General features: G+C 54.3%; 1 protein-coding gene across 1 annotated transcript; it reads right to left on the reverse strand.

The window, feature by feature from the left end:
• Positions 1-246: 246 nt before the first annotated feature.
• PRR12 (proline rich 12) lies at positions 247-25,563 on the reverse strand. The gene is made up of 14 exons (XM_081274871.1): positions 24,996-25,563; positions 23,367-23,479; positions 22,205-22,366; positions 18,810-22,120; positions 17,676-18,342; positions 15,816-16,276; positions 8,955-9,071; positions 8,581-8,714; positions 7,813-8,297; positions 4,541-4,666; positions 4,321-4,418; positions 1,653-1,799; positions 1,466-1,561; positions 247-1,235 (listed from the first exon to the last, which is right to left on the reverse strand). The coding sequence occupies exons 1-14, from the start codon at positions 25,079-25,081 to the stop codon at positions 1,089-1,091; spliced, it is 6,150 nt and encodes a 2,049-aa protein (XP_081130997.1). The 5' UTR covers positions 25,082-25,563; the 3' UTR covers positions 247-1,088.
• Positions 25,564-25,587: the final 24 nt, after the last annotated feature.

Here is a 25,587-nt window from a genome sequence, read left to right on the forward strand (position 1 = left end):
TCGACTGTGTCTTCATGACAGACCCTAGGCCAGTAGGGACTAGGCCCCAAACTCCTGATCCTGGGGAATTGAAGACGATTAGTGTTTGCTGTTTGAAGCCATTAGATGTCATACTGGGGTGGTTTGGTACACAGCCCACACCTAACACACCAACCTCACCATTTACCTCCCAGAATTCTTGAAAAGCCCTGTTCCAGACCCTGTGCCACCCAAAACGTCGCAGGATAGAGACATTCCAGCCTACAGTAAAGTGTTTGCCGTTGGGTTTTGTTTGGCTGGTTGTGTGTACACAGTGTATACAAGGTGAGTTGTACAGAAGCCCAAGAAAGAGCAAGAGACTAGGGATGGTGGGGGAGGGGAGGGAGGCCAGGACAGAGAGGGCAGAGGAAGGGAAGAGGGACCCATTAAAAAATAGAACCACATCCAGACGACAATGGGAGGGGGCTGTGGGTGGGGGACAGACACAGACAAATTGCTGTAGAAAAGGAGTGGGAGGGGTAGAGGGTGGGGACATTCTCCCCCCCCACCTCCCCAGCCCCACCCTGCCCCAGGTATGTACAATAAATAAGATTAAAAATAATTAACAAGATGCGTTTTCCCCCTCCCACCCGTCGCTGAATGCCCTGGGGAGGGATGGCCTTTAGCAAAGATCTTGGCCTATATGGGGGGCTTGGGAGGGAGGGGTTCCCCCAGCTCTCTGAAGCCACCCCGCCCCCCCTCAACCATACATAGACTTTTCCTATACATTATGTACAAGGTGGAGGGGGCAGGGCTATGGCCATGGAGGCAGGGGATTGGGACAGGGGGGAGGGAAACCGTTACTAAATAGACATTTATACATATATATAAATAATTTCTCTGTACACCGAACAGTGGGAGGAATGGGGAGGGAGTAGAGAGGGCTCGGGAGAGGGGGTAGTCAAACTCTGAACCCTGCCCAGGGGGAGGGGGGGGGCAGCATGGACACACCCTGACCAGCGACCCCCCCCCATCCTGGCAGCAACGGAGCCCAGGAGTTAGCTCCTGAGGACACAGTTCTGTCCCAATTCTCGGTTCATGGAGGAGGTGCCCCCCCAAGTGGGGTGGGGTCACCCGCAGCGGCTGTGGGCCTGTGCTTGGGCCAGCAGATCACTGAAGGAGTCAAAGAGCTGCTCCAGCCATGGCTGGTTCCGCATGCACTGCTGGACCACCTCCTCCTGGCCCAGGTCCTCTGCGCCGCCCTCGATGGCCAGGGTCTGCAGGGGGTTAAACACGAAGCTGGGAGGGAGGGGCTGGGGTCTCAGTATCAGTGTTCTAAAGAGGAGGGGCTGGCAGCTGGATTCTTAAGCCCAAGACAAATGGGACTTGGGGACTCAGGTCCTGTGGGTCTGAGTGAGGAGGGCTGGGGTCTGGCCTCCTGGGTCCAGAGAGGAGGTCACGAATGTGGGACTCCCAGGGTGACAGGTGCTGTGGGGAAGAGGCTCACCTGGTCTCGGCAGCGCAGGAAGGTGTGGTATTTATAGTGGTGGAGTGAATGGTAGAGTGTGTAGTATCCCGATTTCTCCAGTTCAACCTTGAACTCCTGGATGGAGGGGTAGAGAAGCCTCAGACCCTCTGGTCTGCTCTGCACTGGCTCCCCACCCACCCAGCCCCCTTCCAGCCTGACTCCCCACCTGGGCTCGGACCACACTCCTCTTGAGCTTGCTGAGCGTCTTGCGGTTGTAGGGTTCCCCAGCAGGCCGCAGTCGCACCGCCCCTTCCTCGGGGGAGCCCTCCCCACTCTGCTCTACTTGCAGCTGTGGGAACGTGTGCAGGGCATCCTATGGGAAGCCAAGGGGGTCAGTGGGCCACCTCTCTAGATCTACATACCCAACCCAACACCCAGGTCTCAGATCCCCAGTCATTGAGTGCCTCAGTTTCCCCTAGACTATAGACTGAAAGACACATGCCAGGGTCTGGGTCTCTTCAAAGGACAGAAATGCCTGGGCCTATCCAGTGACGCTCACACTGTGATTTCTGGCCCATCCCAGAAATTCAGAGGTACCAAGTTCTACCCAGAATTCTTAGCAACAGCTTTACCATCTATTCTAGGATTCTCAGAACCAGACCAATATCCTACCCAGAAGCATCAGGGGCAAACTAAGATCAAATCCAAGGATTCTCAAGGTCACCCTAATGTTTTACCCCAATTTCCCATCACCAGCCTACAACTATCCCTGAGTTCTCTGGAGTTTTAAACTGATTCTGAATTTGGTGTAGGAGCCAGGCATGGTGGCTTAGACAAGATGATGACAAGTTTGAGCAAGACCCTATCTCAATTTTTTTTTCTTTTGTTACTGGGGACTGAACCCAGGGGCACTTAACCACTGAGCCACATCCCTAGCCTTTTTTATTTTTTATTTTGAGATAGGGTCTTACTAAGTTGCTCATGGCCTAAGTTGCGGAAGCTGGCTTTAAACTCAACATTCTCCTGCCTCAGCCTCCCGAGTCGCTGGGATTGCAGACATGTGCCACTGCACCTGGCTGAATCCCCGAATTCTAAAACCAGGCTAACGTTCCACCCCATCATTCTCAGACCTATCCTAATACTCTGTATAGACAGATCCCAACTTGTGATGTTTAGACTTATGATCTTTTTCACATTACAGTGGTATGAAAACAATAGACACTCAGTAGAAACTCAACTTTGGATCTGCATTTGGATGCTTTCCCAGGGTAGCATTATGTGGTCTGATCCTTTCTAGAGATGCTAGGCAGGGATGGTGAGCTGCAGCTCTCAGTCAGTCACTACAACTGTGACATGAAACAGCCGAAACCACACAGCTTGCTGTGTTGCTCAGCTGGGAGTTCAGAAGGTGAGGTAATTAAATTCATTTTCGACTTACGAGATTTCCAATTTAAGCTAGGTTTATTGGGATGCAACTATAGCATGAGCCAAGCATAACACACCACCCAGAATCCTCACTACCAGAGTAACAGTGAACCTTAAAATTCATAGTCTAGACTGACATCCTATAAAATTGTCAAAATCTAATTCTCCAAGCTACCTAACACTCATCTGAGAATTTTCAAAACCAGCACTGATAATTTAACATATAAAATTATTATTATTATTATTATTATTATTATTATTATTATTATTATTTGTACCAGGAATTGAACCCAAGGGTGCTTAACTACTGAGCCATATCCCCTATCCTCTTTTATTATTTAGAGACAAGGTCTCGCTGAGTTGCCTGGGGCCTAAGTTGCTGAGGCTAGCTTTGAACTCATGGACCTCCTGCCTCAGCCTCCTGAGTCACTGGGATTTACCATATAAAATTCTTTTTTTTTTTTAATATTTATTTATTTTTTTAGTTATCGGCGGACACAACATCTTTGTTGGTATGTGGTGCTGAGGCTCGAACCCGGGCCGCACGCATGCCAGACAAGCGTGCTACCGCTTGAGCCACATCCCCAGCCCCCATATAAAATTCTTAATATACTCATTCCCAAATTCACAGTCATCCTAATGTACCATCCAGAATCCTGAGCAAAATGAACATCCTACCCACAAATCTCAGGACCAGACCAACTCTTTATCACATTTTCTGAGTCAGACTAACATCCCATTGTATATCTCCAAGTCAGCCTAACATTCCACTCCAGAATTCTCAGAGTCACACAGACACTGTCCCAGTATTTTTAAAGCCAGATTAACATTCTATCCCAGAACTCTGGAGTCAACCTAATATTCTTTTTTTTTTTTTAACTTTATTATTTATTTATTTATTTATTATTTTTATGTGGTGCTGAGGATCGAACCCAGGGCCTTGCACGTGTAAGGCGAGTACTCTACCACTGAGCCACAACCCCAGCCCCTCAACCTAATATTCTTAGTGCCAGACTAACACCCCACCCGGAATCCTCAGAGAGGGACTAACCCTGGATCTCGGTGTTCTCAGAGCTGCCCTAACGCACCTGAGGCCACTCCGGAAGGGAAATTACACAGATGACCGCACAGTGAAGCCTAGAATTCTGAGCGCCTACATTATGGTTACTGAGAAGCCCAGGGATCAGCTGCTCTAGCGCCAGCCTTGGGTGCAGGCCGTGTTTCTGAGCTCGTCCTCCCTTACTGTGCTCTGCTGAGATTCCCAACCCCGCACCCTCCAAGGCCTCCAGCCCACCTCTATCCGGCCTCCAGGCCTGCTTGGAATCCAGGTACCTCTTCTGATAGTCCTGCCCTCAGCTTTTCTCCCAGCTAAGCCCAGGGAAGAGATTCCCTTCTAATAGTCCCCCCACAGGTCTCCTCCATGCCTGCCCCCTGGGCTGCAAATACCCCCTACGTGGGGCCCTAAGCACCTGCAGGGCGGGGCTCAGTGACAGCCGCTTCAGGACTTTTTTCTTGTGCTCATTCAGGAGGCCATCAATCTTCCGCATGGGTGGCAGGTACAGCTCGTCTGTAAGACGAGGTGGTGTCAAGAGAGCCACAGCCCAATGCAAAGGGGCTGGGGTCCCCAGATTGCCTCCTCCCTCAGATAGGAGTCCAGGCCCCAGCCCTCTTCCGTCAGACCCAGCTCACCATGCGTGTCTTCCAGGGCCTGGATCATGTCCGGGTCGAGGGCTGTGCTCACCAACATCTCCACGTAGCTCCGGTACATCTCGCGCATCGCCCGAGTCTTCAGTAGACGCCCTGGTATAGCCCGCTCTGGGGGAAAATGGGATGTAGGCTCACTAGTCTACCTTTGCCTGATGCCATCTGTGTGGCAAATACAACACTGAGGATCAGGAGAGCAATCCAAGTCTGCTGGTGGAATCAGAGGCACCACAAGGAGCTCAGAGGAGCTTTACACCCCGCCTGGGTAGGCAGCAAGGCTTCAGTCACATGAGTGTTGAAGGGATTTTTCTGTTATTTTGGTTTTTTGGTACTGGGGAATGAACCCAGGGGTGCTTTACCACTGCACTACATCCCTAGTCCTTTTATTTTAAGCCAGGGTCTTGCTAAGTTGAAGAGATTGGCCTCGCACTTGCAGTCCTCCTGCCTCAGCCTCTCGAGTTGCTGAGATTACAGGTGTAAGCCACCATGCCCGCCCAAGAGCTGAGTCTTGAGGGACAAGCAAAAGCATTTTCAGTGTGGCTTCAATTAAGCCTAAAGAAACAGCAAAGCTGGTTTCTAAAACAGTGAATCGAGTCAGAGAGATCACATCGTAAGGCCCAAGACTGAGGGAGGCAACAGGTGTGGAGCCTGCACAGGTGAGTGCAGGCCACACCACAGTTCTCCAACATGAGGCAGAAAGGGAAAGGGCTTCTTCTGGTAGGTACTAGGGAGCCACAGAGACCTGTGAGCAGAGGAGGGATAGCAATACATATAGAAAATCCCCTCTGATGGGGCTGGGTTTGTGGCTCAATAGTAGAGCACTCATCTAGCACGTGCAAGGTGCTGGGTTTGATCCTCAGCACCACATAAAAATAAATAAAATAAGGTATTGTGTAAAAAAAAAAATTAAAAACAGAAAGAAAGAAAATCCCGTCTGAGGCCCCATGGGGACTGAAGCTGCAATCTAGCCCAGTAGACCACACAAAAGGACAGTGGTCAAGCCAGACTGTGGGGACAGGATTCAGAGATCAAGCTGGCATCAAGGCCAGGGTGGGAGATGAGGCTAAACTGGGCTGGGGCTGCAGGAATGAATGGAGATTAGAGTCAGTCACAGCAAAAGGAGCGGGCTGCAGACTGTCCAACTGTGAGGGTGAGCAGTGGTTAAGAGGTGAAGATGGCTTCCAGAATGATCTAGCCTTGTGACTGCGACTGTGTAGCTTGGCTGTCCCTACCACAGGGAAACCAGGACAAGGAACTCAGAGGACCTAAGGGTTTTGGGGAAGTCTGTAGGGTTGCCAAGGGGAAAAAACAGGGCTTGAGCTTAATGCAAAGTTGTGGGAATGGTCAAGTCAGAGGTATTCAATAAGAACCAAGGGGATTGACATAGTGTATGAATCGGATCGATGGACCTGCTTTTTAAAGAAAAGACAGAATGAAGTAGGGCACAGTGGTGCACGCCTGTAATGCCAGCAACCTGGGAGGCTGAGGCAGAAGGATCCCAAGTTTGAGGCCATCATCAGCAACTTAGTGAGATCCTCAGCAATTGAGCAAGAACTTGTCTGGAAATTTCAAAAATGGGAATGCAGTGTGGTGGTAAAGTCAATTCCCAACATATCCCCCTCACAAATTAAAAAAATAGAAAAGAAAATTTAGAGTCAAGAGAAGGAAAGACCACTGATTTCTTAGTGGAACAGTCTACCAAGCTAAGAAACTACATCTCCCAGGCTCCCTCTGGCAGCTTCATGTGGTCACATGACCCCGCTCTTGCCAATAGGATGTGAAATGACAGTGCCAGCTACACCCAGACCTGGCAGTTGTTTAAAAGGCCACGCCATTCCCATGCCCTAGTGCCCCTTCCTACTGGCAGGACTTCACTTGCAGGACTGCTGGGCCACCTCTGATCATGGGTTTGAGGCAAGTACAGACAGAAGGAAACCAGGAGAACGAACTCAGAGAATCTAAGGGTTTGGGGGAGGTTTGGGGCTGCCACGGGGAAAAATCAGGGCTTGAGCTTAATGCAAAGTTGTGGGAAAGGGCCAAACAACCTTGAGAAGGAGGTTTTTATTTTCCATGAATCTTCTGCTATATCAGGGCTTTCATGGAAGGGAATTCTACATCTCTTTACTCAACCTGCTGTATTTCTAACCTCTGTTGATAACAACTACCTCTGTAGTACATCTAACAGTGTGTGGCCTTGGGTAAGTCATGTAACCTCTCAGTGCTTCAATATCCTCAGCTTTACAATGAATTATTTTTCCCCCAGTACTGGGGACTGAACACAAGGGCACTCTACCACTGAGCTAGAGCCCCAGCCCTTTTTATTTTTTGAGATTAGGTCTCATTAAGTTGCTGAGGCTGACTTGGAACTTGCAATCCTTCTGCCTCAGCCTCACAAGCAGTAAAATGAAGATAATTAGAAAGTACCTATCTCAACAGGTTTTATGTAAAGATAAAAAATAAAGCCGACCTGTAAACGCTCCAGGGGAACCCTGAGTGCACTGAGCATTCAGTACCACTAAGCTGTTACTTTTACTTTACGTATATATACATATGTACACCGCCCCCCGCCCCCCCCCCCCCCCCCGCATGTTAGTACGGTTGTCGCTACTGTCATCGTGAACCAGACTTCTAAGCCCTAGGAACACAGTGGTGCACCAGGCAGACATGGGGCTCCCATCAGGTGCCTCCTCTGGGCAAGCATTCTTCTTCAAGCTCTATTGATTAACCCATTTTATAGGCAAGATCACCAAGGCACAAAGAGGTTATGCCCCTTCCTTAGGGTCACCCAGTGAGTCACAGGAAACACCATCATCTCTGAGCCCCAGGATAGAGGCTGGTCCCATGTCCTCCTCAGCCCTGGGGATCTGCCTACACTGAGCCAAAGGAGCACTTTTGTGTCAAGGAACCCAGCCTGGGGCACTGCCATCTGCATGCAACTCAGGTAGGACCCAATCCAGGCTGCGCGCACCCTTTTGGTGCCTCACATTCCTCGTCTGCATTGGGGCCCCCAGTATCCACCTCTCAGGGCAGCTGTCAATGGGAAGCAGGTAACATGAGGCATGTTCTCAGAGAACAGCCGCTCATGCAGCTGGGAGGCATGGGATGGTTGGCTTTTGCCTTATCTGTAGTTTATTACTGTTCCCGTCTTGCTGAGGCTACCTGGAGGCCTCTGGTCAACACTCAGCCCTGCCTCCTTCTGAAGGCCTGAGGCCCTTGCCCGCACCACTCCCTGGGCCTGCAGCCGCTGGGGGCCTCACCGTCCTCGCTAGGAGCTCCGGGGGATGACTCCGAGTCGGAGGAGCTGCCTGGTGGGCCCCCACCCGCCGAGGCGTTGCCCACGGCCTCCTTCAGCCACTTCTTCCTCTTCTTAGGGGGTGGCTCGGCCTTCACCTTGGTGGGCCGTGCCTTGGGCAGCCGGGAGGTGGTAGGCTGTCCTGTGGCGAGGCTCCGCTCTGGCCGTGCCTGTCGCCCACCGGTGGCCCGCTCGCCTCGTGATGGCCGCTCCCCTCGTGTCACCTTCTCCTTCTCCTTCTCCTTCTCCTTCTCCTTCTCCACAGGTCGTGGTGGGGACGGCTTCTCAGGGGCGGGGGACTCGGGCACAGCTGACTCAGGCATCTGCTCTGGGGGCTTCTCGGATGTCGTCTTCTCAGGGGTCTCAGGTTTGGGAGGTGGTGCTGGGGTCTTGGGCGGAGGTGCAGAGCTGCCCCCTGCCGATGCAGGGCCCTTGGCCTGCCCGGAGCGCCTGGAAGAGTTCAGAGAAGGACTACAGTCAGCAGCCCCCAAGAAACCCCAATTCTCCGTGGAAATCCCCACCTGGACCACGGCTCTCCAAATGCCACCTCTCCTCATGCTGGGTCTCTGACCCCTCTCTGCCTGTCTCCCTATATGGCTCTCCATACCCCACTCCCTGGATCTGTCTCCTCCCTCTGTCTCCACCCCCTGCCCCTATTTCCCTCTCTCAAGTGCCCCATCTCCAGGCACATGGGAGCTGCCTGCCACCTGCCTCTGTTCCCCACTGTAAGTACCTGACTGGCACCGGGGGCCGGTGCCAGGGTTTCCGAGCACACACCCTCACGTAATCCTTCTTGTTGACATTTTCCAGAAACTTTACATAGAGGCGCTGGTACCGGTTTTTCGCATCACCAAAATACCCCAAATACTAAGGAGGGAAAGAGGCACATGACAAAGCGTATCTACACTAGCCAGGCAACCGCCACCCAGGCTCCCACCCTGCCCAGGGACACCAAGGCAGCCAGCTGTCTGCAGCCTGCCGGGAGTTGAAGACTTCCTTCCAGATGCACCTCAGAGCCAGGTTGGGTCAGAGTCGAGCATGAGGGGGATTTTGGTAACAGGCATCCCCCTGGGGCCCCCAAGTCCTTATTCCTCTCTGCAGGCTTACATTGCTGGTAGCACAAAACTGCCTCTGGCCGTCCTTGATCTCCGGAGTGAATTTCTGTAGAAGCGCCTTCTGGACTCTCCAGATGGGTGGGGGCTCACGCCCTGTCTGCAGTGCCAGCTGAAAGGGAGGGGAGACAGGCAGGGTCAGCCCCTGCTCCCATACCTCTTGTTCCCATCCATGCCCCCTGGCCTCCCTCACTATCCCCTTAAAGAAAAGTAGAGTCCTCAAGCACAAACCACCTACTGACAAGTAGCCCTTGGCCCCACGAGGCCCCCAGCCCTGGGTTGCACTCAAATCTGGCCCTGATTTCCCACTGCCCAGCTGATAATTCCTGATCAGGCTGTTTATTCTTTTGCCAAAGGACTTGAGTTATTCTAGCTTTCCGGTATGAGAGTACAAAGCTTCCTGTGTGACTTAAAGTACTGACAAGCCCTGAGCATCCACCCACCATTGGACAGACACAAACCCTAGCTGGTAACAGGGTTTCAGCAATGAATGAGACCCACTGTCATGAACTGAATCCTCCTGTCCCCCCAAATTCACACATGGATACCTCATCACCACTGTGGTGGTGTTAGGGTTTGGGGCCTTTGGAAGCAGCTTTGCTTCCAAAGGAAGCAAAGCTGAGGACACAGCAAGGAACCAAGAAGCCACCACACCAAAGATGCTGGCACCTTGACCTCAGACTTCCAGCATCCAGAACTGTGAGAAATCAATTTGTAGTTTATAAGCCATCTAGTCTAGGGCATTTTGGTACAGTAGCCTGAAGGGACTAAGCTACCAACAAAGCCTTCTGTGTGTCCTTCATTGACACAGAGACAAGCAAATAAACAAACAGGGTGGTCTGTGGATTATGCCAAGAAAAAACAGGTGACAAGTTACTGAGCCCACTTCATCCACCCATCCACAACAGGGAGAACACAGGAATAGAAGGGCTCCCCTTCTGTCCTGCCTGTTCTCTGCCCCACACAAACAGTCAGACCCCCTGCCCAGTGCCAAAGGATGTGGGTCAGACTAAGCATCTGACCCTGGGCATCCAAGGGAACAGTAGAGGAGGCACACGCAGTAAAATGTGCTAATGCCGATTTCCCCAACACGGCAGACCCTGGAGGAAGGGCCTCAAATTAATCTGAATCCAAGAATGTTCCCTGGAAGAGGTGATGCCTATGTGAGTCCCTGGAAGGAACATGTCTCCTGCAAGGGCTTGGTCTAGAAAAAAACGACTAATAATACAAGTAAGAATAAGAACAGAGCAGGAAATGTACCCTGGGCATTATGACAACCCAGTGATGAATGAAGGGCAATCTCTACATGCAAAGAATCCAAGTCAAGCGATCAACAAAATTCAGATGATACTACAATTGATTAGTCATGGCTGCCTTGAGCTTCGCATTCACCAGTAGCAAGTGCTAGGATCTATTAGTGATGTCTGCCATGGGTACCAGCTCCGGTGTGGGGTCCTGAATGCCAGGTAATGGCTATCTATGCTTAGTTTTGGGCAATTTGCTTTCACACTCTCAATTCTCAATTTTTTGACTCTTGGATCATTAGCCAGGAGTGCAAAGAAGGGTTTATGAAGACAGAAAGAGAGAGAAAGATTGATTGAACAATACTAGTGATTCAAATTAAATACACACACACACACACACACACACACACGAAAAGTAAAACAACGGGGGTGCGACTAATAATCTGATAGGAGGGGTTCAGAAAGGCTGGCGTCTCATATAGGGCTGAGGCCAAAGAGACAGGAATACAGGCACCCTAACCAAATCCTTTTTTCCAAAATACCACAGGGTTCCTATTCCTCCCTTTCAGTGACCTCAGGGGCCAGGTCAGAGGCTCAAAGATGAAGAACCGCATCCTGTCTTGCTGGAAAGCTGTGTAGGGCCCCCAAATGCAGATCCCTTAGCCTGGCAAAAGAGTTTACCTCAGTGTCTTCTCCCTTCTCCTGCACCCTGCCCAACAGGCTATCCCAACCCTTTAAAGCTCAGCAGATAAGTCCCAGACTTAAGTATCATATTCATGATACTTCCTGTTCTAGTTCTCAAGAATCTTCTAGGAAGTCATCAGAGCTAGGGGGAATACCTCCTGTTCAGGCTCCACCTTCTCCCTTTCTGCATCCTCTGAGAAATCTGCTGACTAGCTGAGGTGGGTCCCCTCAGTTCACCACAGTGGACAAGGCTCTGTCTTTCCCCACATTGCTCTTCCTCCCAGGACCCCACCTGGCCATCAGACCATACCCTGGCATCATCTTTGCCCATTCCCCAATCAAGGCCAGTCAGTACCAAGCTCCTCCCTTCCAGTCTCTCATCATGTCAATCATAACACTGGCCACACCCACTTTCAGTCACTAGGGAAGCTGCCCTGTCCACAACCCTACACAATGGAAGCCACAGCTGATTGGGGATCTGACCAGGGGCAGTCAACAGATGGGCAGGTCACTAACCCTATCTTGGCCCCAAATACTGAGCAGGACCAATCAGATTCTTTCTTGAGAATCTGAGCTATGATAAATTAAGCCAGGATTATATGCGACTGAGCTAAAAGCACCAATTTCTTTCTTTTTTTTTTTTTTTTTTTGTGGTGTTGGGGATCGAACCCAGGGCTTCGTACATGCAAAACAAGCACTCTACTAACTGAGCTATATCCCCAGCCCCTCCAGACACCCTATTAAAAAGAAAGCTTAGCTGGTCTGGTGGTATGCCTGTAGTCCCAGCTACTCTGGAGGCTGAAGCAGGAGGACTGCTTGAACCCTGGGGTTTGAGGCTACCCTGGGCAACACAGTTAGACCCATCTTGAAGGGGAAAAAAATAAAGCTACAACATCCCATCAACAGGGAAGTCAATCACAGGAATTACAGGACACAGCTATAGACAGATGGCCATCTCAGCCTGGACACCTCTCCAGTCACCTCTCTACCTCCCTGCTGTCCAGGGGCACTAGCAGCAGAAGCTAAGGCCTTCAACAACGACCATCAATCTAAACACAATACCCTGAGTCCTACAGGATCCGGCCCCTTCGCAGACTCAGCACTCACGGTCCAGCCACTTGATGCTTGCACATCACAAACATGCCATGCTTCCTGATAGCACAGGGACTTTGCACAGGTTACTTACTACCTCTAGGTTGGCTCACACCCTTCTCCACTTTACATCCTTGGAGTATTGCATTCTGCTTCATCTTCAAAACATTCCCAAGCACTGGGAATTAACATCATTCTCATTCTACAGAAGAGACACTGACAGAGAGCCGACTAGCCTACTGTCTTTCAATAGCCCCGCCCCCTACACAGCTTTTCAGCCCTGGAAAAAATGATGTTCTACGAGCATGAAATGGACCCAGTACACAAAAAAAGAAAGTAAATCAACTTAGCTATTTTATTGAATGATTGATTGATAGATACTGGAGATTGAATCTAGAAGTGCTTAAGCACTGAGCCACACCCCCAGCCCGATTTTGTATTTTATTTAGAGATAGGGTCTCACTGAGTTGCTTAGCTGAGGCTGGCTTTGAACTTGTGATCTTCCTGCCTCAGCCTCCCAAGAGTTGCTGAGATTACAGGCTTGTGCACCACACCCAGCTTATTTTTGCCTTAATACCTCATTTAATCATATTAAAATGTCATTAATCAAGTTGCTGGGGTCTGAGGATATTGCTTAGTGGTAGAGCACTTGTCAAACACACACAAGGTCCTGAGTTCCATCCCCAATACCACCCCTCCCCCAAAAGTTTCTGTATCAATTACAGGTTGAAATGATATTTTAGATATTTAGGTTAAGTAAAATATATTCCTGTGGCTAATTTTGACTGTTTTAATTTTTTTGTAAGTGTGGGGATAAGAAAGTTTAAAATCACATACACAGTTCTCAAGATTCTTCTCTTGGGTTGTTGTTCTGAAACAAGCTTTGTTTTCATGTTTTTGTGGTACTGGGGAACTGCAACCAGAGTCCAGGAGAGCTCTCTCACCACGGAGCTATTCAGAGTGGTTTGTACTATTTTAAAGGACTGTAAAAACCACCACCAACAGCCACAGCAGAGAGTCACAAAGAAGAACGTCACAGAGGCCATCGCAAAGGCTGTATGTGGCCTGAGAAGCCTGCAATGTCATCTGGCCCTTCACAGGAAACACTTGCCAAGCCCCACTCAGGCCTGCCCAGGGTCCCCAAGGGGAGTAACAGCAAACATTCAAACACCTTGGCAGGTCACCCACGGTCGGAGAACGGCAAGCCCTGATCCTCTGGTCCCTAAAAAGTATGAGAGAGGTGCTGACGTGATTGGCCATGATGAGGAAACTGAGGCTCAGGAAGATGGACAGAAGCCCAGCTGGGAAGTGGCTGAGATTCTTTTAAGTCAGGTCAACAGCAAAGTTGGGATCCTAAACACGCTGCCAGCTGGCCCTGTCTCCAGGGCCAGGCATGAACCCGGGTGCCTGCCACAGGGCTCAGGCTTGTGGCTCTGTGCCCCCCACCACAATGCACACTTCCAGTTGTATTTTAAGCATCTGAGTCCTCGCCTGGCCCCTTCCCCTGCTCCACACCAGCTGGGAAGTGGTGTCAGATGGCCCTGGCCCCAATCCCATGTAGGCACCTGCCAGCGGAGAGACTCCCACTGTGTGTTGGTGAGCTTCCTCATCTGTGAAATGGGGATGGTGTGAGCCTCACCCCAGGGTCACACTCATCTGGCCCAGGGCCAGCTATGACACCCCCTGGCCACTGTTACCACCTTTTGATCAGAACAGACCAGGTGCACAGCTGGGGCTGAGTGCAGGGGCTCCTGGGCTGGCAAGGCTGGGTGTGGATCTCCAGCTGCAAAATCCACCTGGGAAGCTACTTTGTCTCTCTGAGCCTCGGCTGCCTTTCCTATAAAATGGGAATAGTAACCCTTAGTAGGAAGGACTTGACCTGTCTGATCTTCAATTTCCTCCTTTGAAAATTTGAGGATAACAGTCTCTATAAGGAAGAACAATTAGAAAGATAAAACATGGCCCAGTGCAGCAGCGCACAGCAGGAATCTCAGGGACTCAGGAGGCTGAGGCAGGAGGATCGGGAGTTCAAAGCTGGCCTCGGAAACTTAGCAAGACCCTCAGCAATACAGCGGGACCATGTCTCTAATAAAATACAAAACAGCGCTGGAGATGTGGCTCAGTGGTTTAGCGCCCCTGGCTTCCATCCCTAGCACCAAAAAAAAAATAAAAAGTAAAAGAGTTGGTGGCATTCCTATGGCTGCTGCTTGTTTCAAGTCTTCCTCACCTGTCTGTCAGTCTCAGAAACTGTGATAACAAATTGAGATAATATACACAGAGCACTAAGTACGAGCCTGGAGACATGGGAAGATGGGCCAAGGAGGGACGCCTGAGACTGGAGGCATAGAGAATGTTCTGGTAGTGGGGTCACGGGCACTCCTGAAAGCATTTTCCTTTATAACTTGTACATCTCTTACAAATGTGTCAAAATTATGCTGGAGATAGAATACAGATGGAAGGATATGATCCCTGGGACTGACAGGGTGGGAGTTGGGGGCAGAAAGCAGAGTGGAAATGGGACAGGCCAGAAAGTGATGCTGGAAGCGAATACTTTTCCCTCAATAAAACAGATCAACAACAATATAGAATAAAAATAGCTTCAGGGCTGGGGTTGGGGCTCTGTGGTAGAGCACTTGCCTAACATGCCTGAGGCCCTGGGTTCAATTCTCAGCACTGCATATAAATAAATGAATAAAATAAGTTGAACATCTAAAAAAAAAAAATAGGTTCAGCTCACCTCACAAAACACTCATGAAGAAAATGCAGTAATAGTTCTTATTCTTATAATTACTTCACACCATAATCTTTCCATCTGTGTTTGGGAAGAACCAACACCCAAACTCAATTCAACAAAACAACACGTCAAGGACCAAACACTGATGCTGCTCCATTGAGGATACACACTCAATGACGGTGACCGATGAGGAGAATGGCCTTGTTCTTTGGTGCCACCATAAGGGTGACAGCAGCCCACTGACCTACTGAGCTAGGGTTCCTTCTCATGCCCTGTGCAAAGCAAGCACTACGTTGGCCTCAACATCACCACCCTCATCTGGCACCTATCATGTAAATCCTCTGATCCAACTCTACATGCCCACAAACCATACACAGCAAAGTCTGCAACCTTTTCGGTAACAATGCAAAAAGAAAATATGTTTGGCTTTGTGGACCAGCTCTACGCTGCCACTATACAGGGAAAACAGCCAGAGATGACATGTCAGTGAACAGACGTGAGCGTGTGCCAATAAAACTTTATTTGTAAAAACAGGCAGCAGGCTGGATTAGGCCCCCAGGTAGCCAACCCCTGCTCTAGAGTAACTAGAGTGGCGAAGGGTGGGTCTCCACAAGCACCTCAGATCCCGCCTGATGCACAGCGCGCACTCCAAACCAACAGCTGTTCCTTTGATGGGTCGTATGTCAGGTTGCTCACATTTGCGCAGGAGGGGGTGTTTAAGGACAAGAGAAGCATCAGGGACCATGAATAGCATCCTCTCCGCTACTCCTGTTATATTCTCAGGCCCCAAGAGCAGAGCCTTTGCTCCTCTCTGCGCCCCCAGCACCCACTGCACACTGGGATAAGCATTAGTGATCGTTTTAAATCTTGGGTTTTGGTAACACGTACACATACACTAGTACCCTCTCGGGGGCACCATGGCGCCCCCAGAACATGCTGTCCACCTCTAGGGAGATCATGAATTCGAGGGGGCCCTGGCAAGTGTGTCTCAGCCATAACTACACCTGCAGTCCCTGAGATGAGACTGTCACCCAGCAGGTGCTCTGTGAATACTCCAAATGACCAAATCCATCAGGCCCAGTTTTGGGGGGCCGGGACTCACCTTGAGTGAAGGGATGTCCTCAGCACGGATGACAAACTCGTCCCGCTCCCTGAAGATGCCCTCCCCACCGCTCTCGCCAGCCTCCTCGTCAGTCTCCCCACACACAGCTGCCGTCTCCTGCTTCTTGGCCAGGTGCAGGGGCCGAGCGTCCGGTGGCTCGGGGTCCTCGGGGGACGGGGCAGCAGGTTCCTCAGGAGGGGCAACTGGTGGGGGAGCAACTGGCGGGGGGACAACTGGCGGGGCTGGTGGTGGCGGAGGCGGTGGTGGCGAGGGCAGGGCTGGTGGAGGGGGTGGCTGCGTTGGAGGCGGCGAGCTGGCCACAGGGGCCACCAGTGGGGGTGGTGAGGGCAGGGCTGGTGCTGGCGGAGGCGGTGGTGGGGGTAGTGGAGGCTGAGGCTGAGGCTGAGGCGCTGGGGCAGGAGGCGGCGAGGGTGGGGGTTTCTCCTCCAGCAACGGGGGTTCTGGGGAGAGAAGGACATCAGCTCTGGATGCCATTCACTGTCTGTGAGGCTTCTCTTATCTTAAACATTCCTTCATGCACTAATAGGACTAAGGCTCCCAGAAGCCCTCTGCCACACCAGCAGAAGGGGGACCCTTTCCCAGTTCCAGTAGCTACACAGAGCCCTGGAAGTTAGGCTCCCATCCCTACCGCCTTTTTCAGTCCTCAATCATCTCTTGAGTCCTCGAAGCCTTTGTCTGGCTTTTTTTCTTCGATACCAGGGATTGAACCCAGGGGTACTTAACCACTTAGCCACATTCCCAGCCCTTTTTGTTATATTTTATTTTGAGACAGGGTCTTGCTGAGTTGCTTAGGGCCTTGCTAAGTTTCTGAGGCTGGCTTTGAGCTCAGGATCCTCCTGCCTCAGCCTCCTGAGCCACTGAGATTAAAGGCCTACATCACAATACCCAGGTTTCTCCCCCCCTAGTACTGGGGATTGAGTCCAGGGGTGCTCTATCCCAGTCTTTTTTACTTATTTTGAGACAGGCTGGCCTCGGACTCTGCCATCCTCCTGCCTCAGCCTCCAAGTCATGGGATTACAGGCATGTGCCACTGTGCCTGGTCCTTCTCTGAAGCCAATCTCTGGGTCTTGTCTTTCACTGGGCCCTTCCCTGTCTTCCCCAGGGTATTCTCCAACCGGGGGACCGACATTGATCTTCCTTCCTGATGCTATTTCTTTGAGCCCCACAGGTGTTTTAACGGTTCCTAACTCTGAGGAGTTTCCAACCCCTAAAACTGCCACTTCTTCAATGCTGTGCCCTTCTCAGCCCTTCCAAGGCTCTCCAGACTTTGATATTTTCCCTCTGCTTAGAACTCTCTGGTACTTCCCATGTTTCCCCAGACACTTCTGTTCTGCCTCACCCTCTCATTCTACTCCCCATCTTTCTACAAGCCCCCCCACAAATCTCTTGATTCCCTGACACTCCTGACCCTCCAAGCCCCTTTAATGCCCCCCTCTCATGCCTCTGTTCCCACTAAAGTCCTGTAGTTTGTTTATAGCTTACCCCAGACAGAACCCTATGCCCACGAGACCTACCTGTCTCCAAGTCCCTCTGCTCCACACACCCTGCTGTCCTTTACTGCACATCACTGCTCTTTAGAGATCCTCTCAAACCCCATGTTCCCCACTAGCTTCAAAACCTGTCCCCATAAGTTATAACCTGCCCTGACCCCAGCATTCTCCAGGGCCCGGATTGGGACCCATTAGTCCACTTAGCACCTCCAAGCACAATACCACTGCTACGTCCTACACCACCTACAGCGAAACCCCTTAAACCGTCTATAACCTGAACAACTGTATCTGGTGACCATAATAACCTAAAACACCTGCTCCACCCCCAGACGACCTTCTTGGAGCTCACCAGGTGTGCCATTGCTGTTGGTACTGGGGAGCCCGGGGAGAGGGGGTGGCCCTGGGACTGCAGATGCAGTGGTCAAGGGCGGCCCCTCTGGGGTAGAAGTGTCCTTAGGCCCAGCAAGGGGTGGGTCATCAAGGGCAGAGATGGCTGACGAGATGCTCTCCTGTAGGTCCCGGTTCTTGGCCACGGAGTCTTCCTCATCCGAGGAGAAAGAGGGCAGCGTCTCAAGGTTCCGCTTCAGCTCCTCGTCCAGCCGCTTGCAGGGCGAAGGGCAGCCCAGCCCCAGCCCCTCACTCTCCGCAGCCTCCAGTGCACCCCCCAGCCCGAAGGCGCCAGCAGGTGGAGGGTGTGGCACAGTGGGTGCAGCGGGCGTCTGGGGCTGCAGGCCTCGGGCTGGCACAGAAGGTGGCACACTCTTGGGGGGACTGAGCGGGGGTGTCAGGCCTGCTTGGTACAGTGGCGGGTGGCGCTTGCCTGACTTGAGGAAGTCCAGGAAGGAGGCCATGAAGCCTGACTTCATCTCTGGCTGCTTCTCCTCTACCTCTTTGATCTTGGCCTCGATCTTCTCCCGGGTCAGGCTGGAGTCCAGGCTGTTGTGGTCCACACCCGACATGGCATCACCTGACGAGGCTCCCAGCCCTTCACCAGCCTTGGGCACAGACAACTTGATCTAGACACGGGGACAGTGGGAAGTCAGAGCCCAGGGGTCCTGGCCCCAGCCCCCTCACCTCAGAACCAGAAATCCAACTTCCCAGACTCAGCCTGCAGCGGGCGAGCACTGAGCCCTGAAGACCCTTCTCAAGCTTGGGGCTGCAGTTCTTCCCTCCAAACACTCACTGATCTCTCCTTGCTACCAGCCAGCTCAGGTACCCACATCCTCTTCCCATAAGAACAGAATATAGGATGCTGGACTGCTCATCCTTCACCGTCAAGAACCCAAGCACCCAAGCCTAATCGCCCATTTCTGCTAGACCACACGTCATTCTTGGATTTCACCACTGCTGCAATACTGGAATCACATTCCTCAGCCTGACCTATGTCCCTAGTGCCTACATCAATAACACGACCCCAACCCTTCCCTATCTCTACGACTCACACATCCCATCCTCAGCCCCTACAAGACTAAGTTCCCCTCACCTTAAGTGGCTTCAGGGGCTCCAGCCGGGTGCCCCCCCCCTCCTCGGCTTTTCTGCCCCTGCCACGGCCCCTGCCCCGGGGTTTCTTGGCCCCATCACTAGGTGTGGAGGCTGAGGCTGGCCCAGTGGTGGTGGGGACCTCCAGTGGGCGGATCCGGGGCCTTCCCCGGGGCCGGGGAGGACCATCGCGCTTCGCCTTGGTGGGCTTGCGGCCTCGGCGCCGGGGGCCATCAGGGCCTGGGTTAGGTGGGCAGAAGTCGATGTCACCCAGGGGTGACAGGGCTGGCCGGGAGCGACAGCTGGAAACTAGGTCAGGCAGGCGCCGGGGATTGAGGCGAATGTCTGCAGGCACATCGGCCTTGTCCTCGTCGGCCTCAAACTCATACTCCTGGGCGTACAGCTTCTTGGGCGTCTGGAAGGGTGGGTCACGGCGTCGCAGCAGGTGGAAGGAGGACGTCTTGAGCAGCTTCTTTGGCTTGGTTGAGCAGAAGATGGGCGAGGTGAGGCCACCCTTGGGCTCCGAGGCAGGTGGTGGAGGCGGTGGAGGGGGAGGCGGGGGTGGGGGTGGCGCCTGGTGTGGCCCACTCTGGATCAGGCCCAGCGGCTCAGCGTTGACTGTGGAGGGCAGCTCTGGTGGCTTGTTGGGGTCCAGGCCTAGGCCCGGCGTCTCAGGCCCAGCTCCAGATGCCCGACCAGGGCAGTAGGGCCCATAGGGGTCATAGGCAGGGGGGCCTGGAGGTGGGCCAGCACCAGCCTTGGGATCACCCTCGTCCTCTGGCTGCCCAGCCTTGCCATAGTCATCTGCTGCCCCTCCGCCAAACATCTCCTCCATGGTGGGGAAGAAGCTGCGCTCCTCGTCCTGGAGCAAGGAGTCAGGGAAGCAGATGGAGGTGAGCGGTACGAAGCGTGGGGCCTTGGTGCCTTGTGGGCTGGGGCTTCGGTAGGCACCTGCAGGATCCTTGCCCTCGGAGTTAGGTGGGCCCACACCAGTGTCTCCAGGCCCTGGGGGCAGTGGCTCCAGAGCCCCAAGCAATTCTTGCATGGCACCTGGAGGTTCTAGGCTTTCCTCTGGTCGGAGACGGGGGCTGGGGGCTGCAGGCTCCAGGCCATGGCTTCGGAGGTGGGCCTCGAGCTGGAGGGGCATGGGTGGTGGAGGCGGGGGTGGTGGCGGCTGGGGTGCCCCATCACGGGTGGTTGGCTCAAGAAGGTGGACACCAACTTTGGAGGCGCTAGGAGAGGGGCTAGGGGCATGGCTGAGGACAGAAGGGAGCAATTGTGGTGGAGGTGGAGGCAGCACCAGCGGGAGGTCAGGGCCTCCAGCCTCCAGCAGGAGGCCATGGGGGTTGGGCTGGGCGGGCTGGGCAGTGGGAGGTGGGGGTGGTGGACTTTTCTGCAAGAAGGCCCCCAGCTCCTTGGCACCTGCCCCATAGTGGACAACTGAGGTGGCCAGTCCCTCAGGGGTCTCGCCAGCCCGTTCTGGCCCTTTCTTCTTCTCTTTCAGCCTCCCCAGGCCCAACTCCAGGGCTGCCGTGGCACCTTCATCCAGGCTGGCACTGGTTCGAATAACACTCTGCAAGTGGTACCTCTGGGGGTCTTCCTTGGCCAACTCATAGGGTGTGCCTGGCGTTCCCCCGGCCCCGCCACTACCCCCAAGTCCCTTGGAGGCATCTGCTGCCCCATCCTCGCCCACTAAGCCATCTGCCCCCGAGGTCCGAGGTGGGCTGGGTGCCTGCAGAAGGTGCTGGATAAGGAATTCCTCATCCTCAGTGCGCTCAGCTGGAGGCCCACCAGGGCCTGCCAGCAGCTCAGAGCCATCGCCCTTGCCCTTGTAGCCACCTGCTCCAGCTGCATAGTTACCAGCTCCTGGGGGCGCCAGGAACGGGGCAGAGGCCAAGACTGAGCTCAGGTATTTGCCAGGGGCTCCTGGAGAGCCGACTCCAGGCGGGCGGCCAGTAGCTGGCGGTGACTGAAGAGGACGGATGATGTGGGACGGGCTGGCCTCCCCACCACCTCCCAGGGAGCCGGGTCCCCAGCCACCTCCATGGCCTGAGAGTGCCGGGGAATGGCCAGTACTGTAGCTGAGCGAGGGGCTGGCTGTGGGCAGCCCTTGGGAGTGGGCAGCTGGGCCTGGGTAAGGCTCTCCCTGCACCCCATAGAGCTGCCCCTGCAGCTGATCTGGAGAGTAGCTCTGACATGTGGCTAGACCAGGAGGTGGTGGGCCACCAGGAGGCTGTGGGGGACCCCCTGAGTAGCTGGGTCCTTTGCTCAAGTCCTGTGCTTGACCCCCTCCAAACCCCTGCCCATAGGCCTGTGGTCCCAGGAGCCCTTGGGGCTGACCAGGAGAATAGGCCTGGCCCCCAGCCCCACCTGCCCCAGAGGTCTTCCCAGTGGCATAGGCTGCTGCCGGACCACCCAGGCTCTGACACTTGGGTGTGGCAGTAGAGCGAGGTGGTGGGGGTCTGGTGGCACCCCCAGCAGCTGCTCCATAACCACCTTTGCCTGTCTTATAACCCGGCGACTGAATGATGGGGCGATAACCTCCACCACCACCTCCGGCCCCACCACCCCCAGCTGCCTCAGGGCCCGTGGCCCGACCTGACGTTCCAGCCGTGGCTCCACTGGGACCAGCCTTGCTGGGTTCACCAGAGCCCGGGGAGGGCTCCCCACCGCCCAAGGGGCTGCAGGCCAAGTTAGCCCGGTGGCCCATGGAGGGGTAGCTGCCCCCACAGCTCAGGTAGTGCTGGAGGGCATGGGCTGGTGGCGGAGGCGGTGGGGGCTGGGCACTGGCTGGCCGCTGGTAGTGCTTTATGACGGTGTCCTGGCGGGGCAGGGCCCGCTCAGGGGGCGGTGGGCCTGGGGCAGCACCCGAGAAGTTGTAGAGCTGGGGGGAGGACTGTTCGGCAGCAGCGGCAGCAGCGGAAGAAGAAGCCAGTAGATTGAACTGAGTGGGGAGGTGGCGGGGAGGTGGGGGTGGATCTGGGGGTCCAGGGCGGTAAGGGGGAGTCTGGGCCGGGCCAAGGCCAGCAGGCCCCAGAACGCCGCCTCCTGCCAGGCGCTCAAAGCCCAACGAGGAGGGTACCGTGGGTGCCTGTGAAGGCTTCAGGTGCAGCACATCATGAGGGGACAGGAGCCCATTAGCAGGAGGACTGAATGGGGGGTCCTGGAGGCTGAGGGACGAGGGTACTGGAAAGGGACGGCTGCCGAAGGAAGCTGGGTGCTGGTAGGCAGACAGGGCAGAGGAGGACGGAAAGGTGCTGGAAGCCGGTAGGGCACCCGAGATGAAGAGTTCCGTGGGGCCTGGTGTGTGCATGGCTAGGGATGATGGAGAAGACGGGAGGTCAGAGCAGACCACAAGCCAGCCCCACCCTAACCCTCCAGGGGCAGCACTGTGCTTACCTGTTTGCCAGGAAGGACTACGGAACTGGGAGAGGAGAGAGGAGGCAGAGGGGCCTGGCTGGGGGCCCCGGGACTCCAGGGCGGAAATGAGGTTCATGACGGAGGCGTCGGGCCCTGCTGAGCCTGCATGGTGGAGGCCAGTGTCGAAGAGTCCAGAGAGGCCTGGCCAGGGACAGGAGGGCAGAGTCAGGCAGGTGGGAGGCCAGGCGGGGTCAAGGAAGACAAATAGTCAAACTAAGTGGAGTTAGGGAAATGGGTGGGGCAAGTCCAAAGAGGACAAAAAGGCAGAATGAAGTTGAGATGGCCAAAGGGAGGGAAAAAGAGAAAGTAAAGGAGGAACAGGTGCAATCCAAGCATGTGCAGAGAGCCCAGGTGGGAAGCAATAGTTTTAAAAGAGTAGAAAAAATCCCAAAGTGAAGGAGACCAGGATGAAAGGGCAGAATCCTCAGTAAGGGGGTGCGGACAGAAGATGTGGGCAATTCTAGTAAGGAAGGAGAGAATACAGACAACAGGAGTCACAGAAAGATCTAAAAAAAAAAAAAAGTGAAAAGGGGTTAAGTCAAGGTAGCAGGATCCAGGGAAAAAACAGATGGGGAGGAAGAGCAGGAAGGAGCCCATCAGGAAGGTCAGAGGTCAAAGTGGACGCACAGTCTCTTTGCTGGTACATTTGGGGAAAGGGGGGGGGGATATGTCAGGATCAAAGCAAGAAAGCTAATCAGAACCGTTGGAGGCAAGGCCAAAGGGGGAGTATAAGCAGTGGGCAAATCTAAGTAAAAAGAGGGAGAGCCAAATAATTGGAGGCAATCAGGAAAGAGAATCAGGAAGAATTCAGAGGGCAAGGGAGCTAATGGGATGAACCCTGAGGGAGAGGGTTGGGGTAAGCTAGAGAGAGGCGGAAAAGCCTGGAAGAGAAGGTGGGATTTGGGGGCTGAAAAGACCCGGCCAATTGAGCAAAAGGGGTGGGACCAGAGAGACAGGGCAAACGAATCCGGCGTGAAATTAAGCAGCAACCAGCAGCCTCACACTCAACCAATGAGAGGAGAGCCAGCAAGGGGAGGGCCACGACACAGGGCACGGCCAATTAGGATGGGCGGAACTTTCAGCAGCCAACCAGCTGTCTCCGAGGGAGGGCCAGGCTAAGCCGGGCGGGATGGGGCCGTACCTGCCGGGTGGTGGTTGGTGGCATAGCTTTGCAGTGGGTGGGGGGCCGCATAGGCCTGGCGGTGTAAGATGTCCGTCTCGGGGTGCGAGGTCCTGGAGCTGCCATAGACCAAGCTGAGGAGAAGGGGGAAATGTCAGAATGTCCTCCCAAGCTGCCTTCTGAGAAGGGAGCTCAGGAAATCCCCGGGGAGTTTGGGGGAATCTTCCAGCTGATGAGGGGGTTATCCCAAGGAACCCTGGGCTCTAAAGGAAGAAGACAGGGAAACTGGGCTGCCAATTAAAGACCCACAAAAATGGCCCTCACTCTAGATCCTCAATAAATAAAGCTCGGATAGTCTCACATTTCCACAGGCAGGCACACAGAGACAAACAAGAGAAGAGAGTGCAAGTCGGAGGAAGCTTCCCGAGTTGAAAATATAAAAGGTGTATTCCTTCTACCAAGACCCCCTGCTACACACACACACACACACACACACAAGTGTGAAGGTAACACAGACAGTGGAGCCAACTGCAGAAGTGCACATGGACAACTTCACTGGAATGGCATAGCCCCTGAACTTCATGGGGTTTTGCAAACCAAGTCGGAAGCGGAGGTAGATTGTTCTCAATAAGGCAGGAGTTGGGGGTGGGGAGGGGACAGGAATGGAGAAAGTAACAGGTACAAGTGTGAACACGAATACCGTCCATCCTCAGGGGTTAAGGTTCAAATGCATGGGCCCATGCAAAGCCAGGTATGTGGGCGGGCAAATGGGGAAGAAAAGGTTCAGACGGAGGAGTCACACACGAGAAATTCTGACACACTGGGAAACCCAGGTATGGGGAGGAAGGGTTCGGGACAGGTGAAGAGTGAGGGTACAACACTGAAAAGCAGCAGGAAAGGGAGAGATTCACAGGTGAACACACTGCCAGCCACGCACTCTCAGGACTCATGTTCCCACACACAAACATACACCCGGCAAACATTCTACTGTGCATGCAACGGCCCCCTATCTGAGGCCGAGACTCAAGAAGGCAAACACACTCATGGCCATCAACTAGGATTCTCTGCCTCTGGGGGTGGGGAGTTAAAGGGGGCGTGTCCCAAGTGCCAGACCCCCCCCTACACACACAGAACCCTAGCTTAAGAAGGGGGCGGGGCCCCATGCCCACTCTGCGCGCGGAATTTCTTGGGGGGAGGGCCCGAGTGGTTCAGCCTCACTCAATCCCGGAACAATAGGACCTAGGAGGGGGTGCGTGACCCCCAGGTCTGCGTTTTAATTCTCCTTTCCTTCCACCTTTGCAAGAGCAGAGCCAGGGGCGCCAGGGGGGGAGGGGTCAGCAAGCTGGGAATCCAAGGATGGGGGGAAGCCCAGGCCTTGCTTCGCCAGTCCCTCCCACCTTCTGAAGGCCTTCCCATCTGAAATTGTTTTGCACCCCTATTTTCCCGCTGCATTTCTCCCTTTGCAAGCCAGAGCTGGCTTTAGCGGAGTTTGCAATTTGCAAACTGGGGCGGCGGCGTTGTTACAAACCGAAGAAGGCCGCTCCCTCGCAAGCCAGAGGGGAGTTTGCAATGCACGCGTCGCCGGGCGGGCCTGGCCGGGCCGGCCCCCACCCCTTGGCCCCTTTCTCCAGGCCACCCTCAGCTCCTTACCTAGCTTTCGCTGACCTCTCGTAACTCCATCCCGCCCCGGCGCCGAGCGGGTCCCCGAAGCCGGCGCTGGGGTAGTTCCTGTCCATGAATTGGCCGCGGTGGAAATTGGGGGGAGGGGGAGGGAGGGGGAAAGGAGGGGGCGCGCGCGCGCTCTCCTCCGCCGCCGCTCCCTCCGCTGCTTTTTTTTTCCCCCTTTTCTCTCGCTCTCTTTTTTTCTTTGCAGCCGCCGAAGGCCCGGGAAGGCCCCGGGCGGGGGAGGGAGGGGGCAGGGACCGAGGGGCGGGCAAGGGAGAGGGTGCAGCCGCTCAGCCAAGAAGGGGGGAAGGGGGGTTCCCCCTGGAGGAGGGAAAGGGGGGGAGGGACCCCGCTGTCTCCGCCTTTGCCCCGGCGCTTGCAAGAGAGAAGAGGGGGAGCACGCTCGGGAGGGGGCGTCCCGGGCGGCCCCAGGGTGGGTGCAGGCGCTGGGTGCTCGCTCTCTCGCCGCCGCCGCCGCCGCCTCCTCCTCCTCTGCGCTCACGGTGCAGCCATCTTTGCACAAGGCGGCTGGGGGAGGGGGGAGGGGAAGGGGGGCGGGCGGCGGGGTGTCTGGCTG

The sequence above is a fragment of the Spermophilus citellus genome (genome assembly GCF_964194105.1).
Source record: "Spermophilus citellus genome assembly, chromosome: 18".
Lineage (NCBI taxonomy): Eukaryota > Metazoa > Chordata > Mammalia > Rodentia > Sciuridae > Spermophilus > Spermophilus citellus.

Excerpts from the sequence above, each read along its gene's own strand:
- PRR12 (XM_081274871.1), bottom strand. The coding sequence starts at position 25,081 with ATGGACAGGAACTACCCCAGCGCCGGCTTCGGGGACCCGCTCGGCGCC. Across the intron at positions 9,072-15,815 it reads AGGACATCCCTTCACTCAAG|CTGGCACTGCAGACAGGGCG; the intron begins GTGAGTCCCGGC and ends CCTCCCTTTCAG. Across the intron at positions 1,800-4,320 it reads CACTGAGCCCCGCCCTGCAG|GATGCCCTGCACACGTTCCC; the intron begins GTGCTTAGGGCC and ends GGCTTCCCATAG.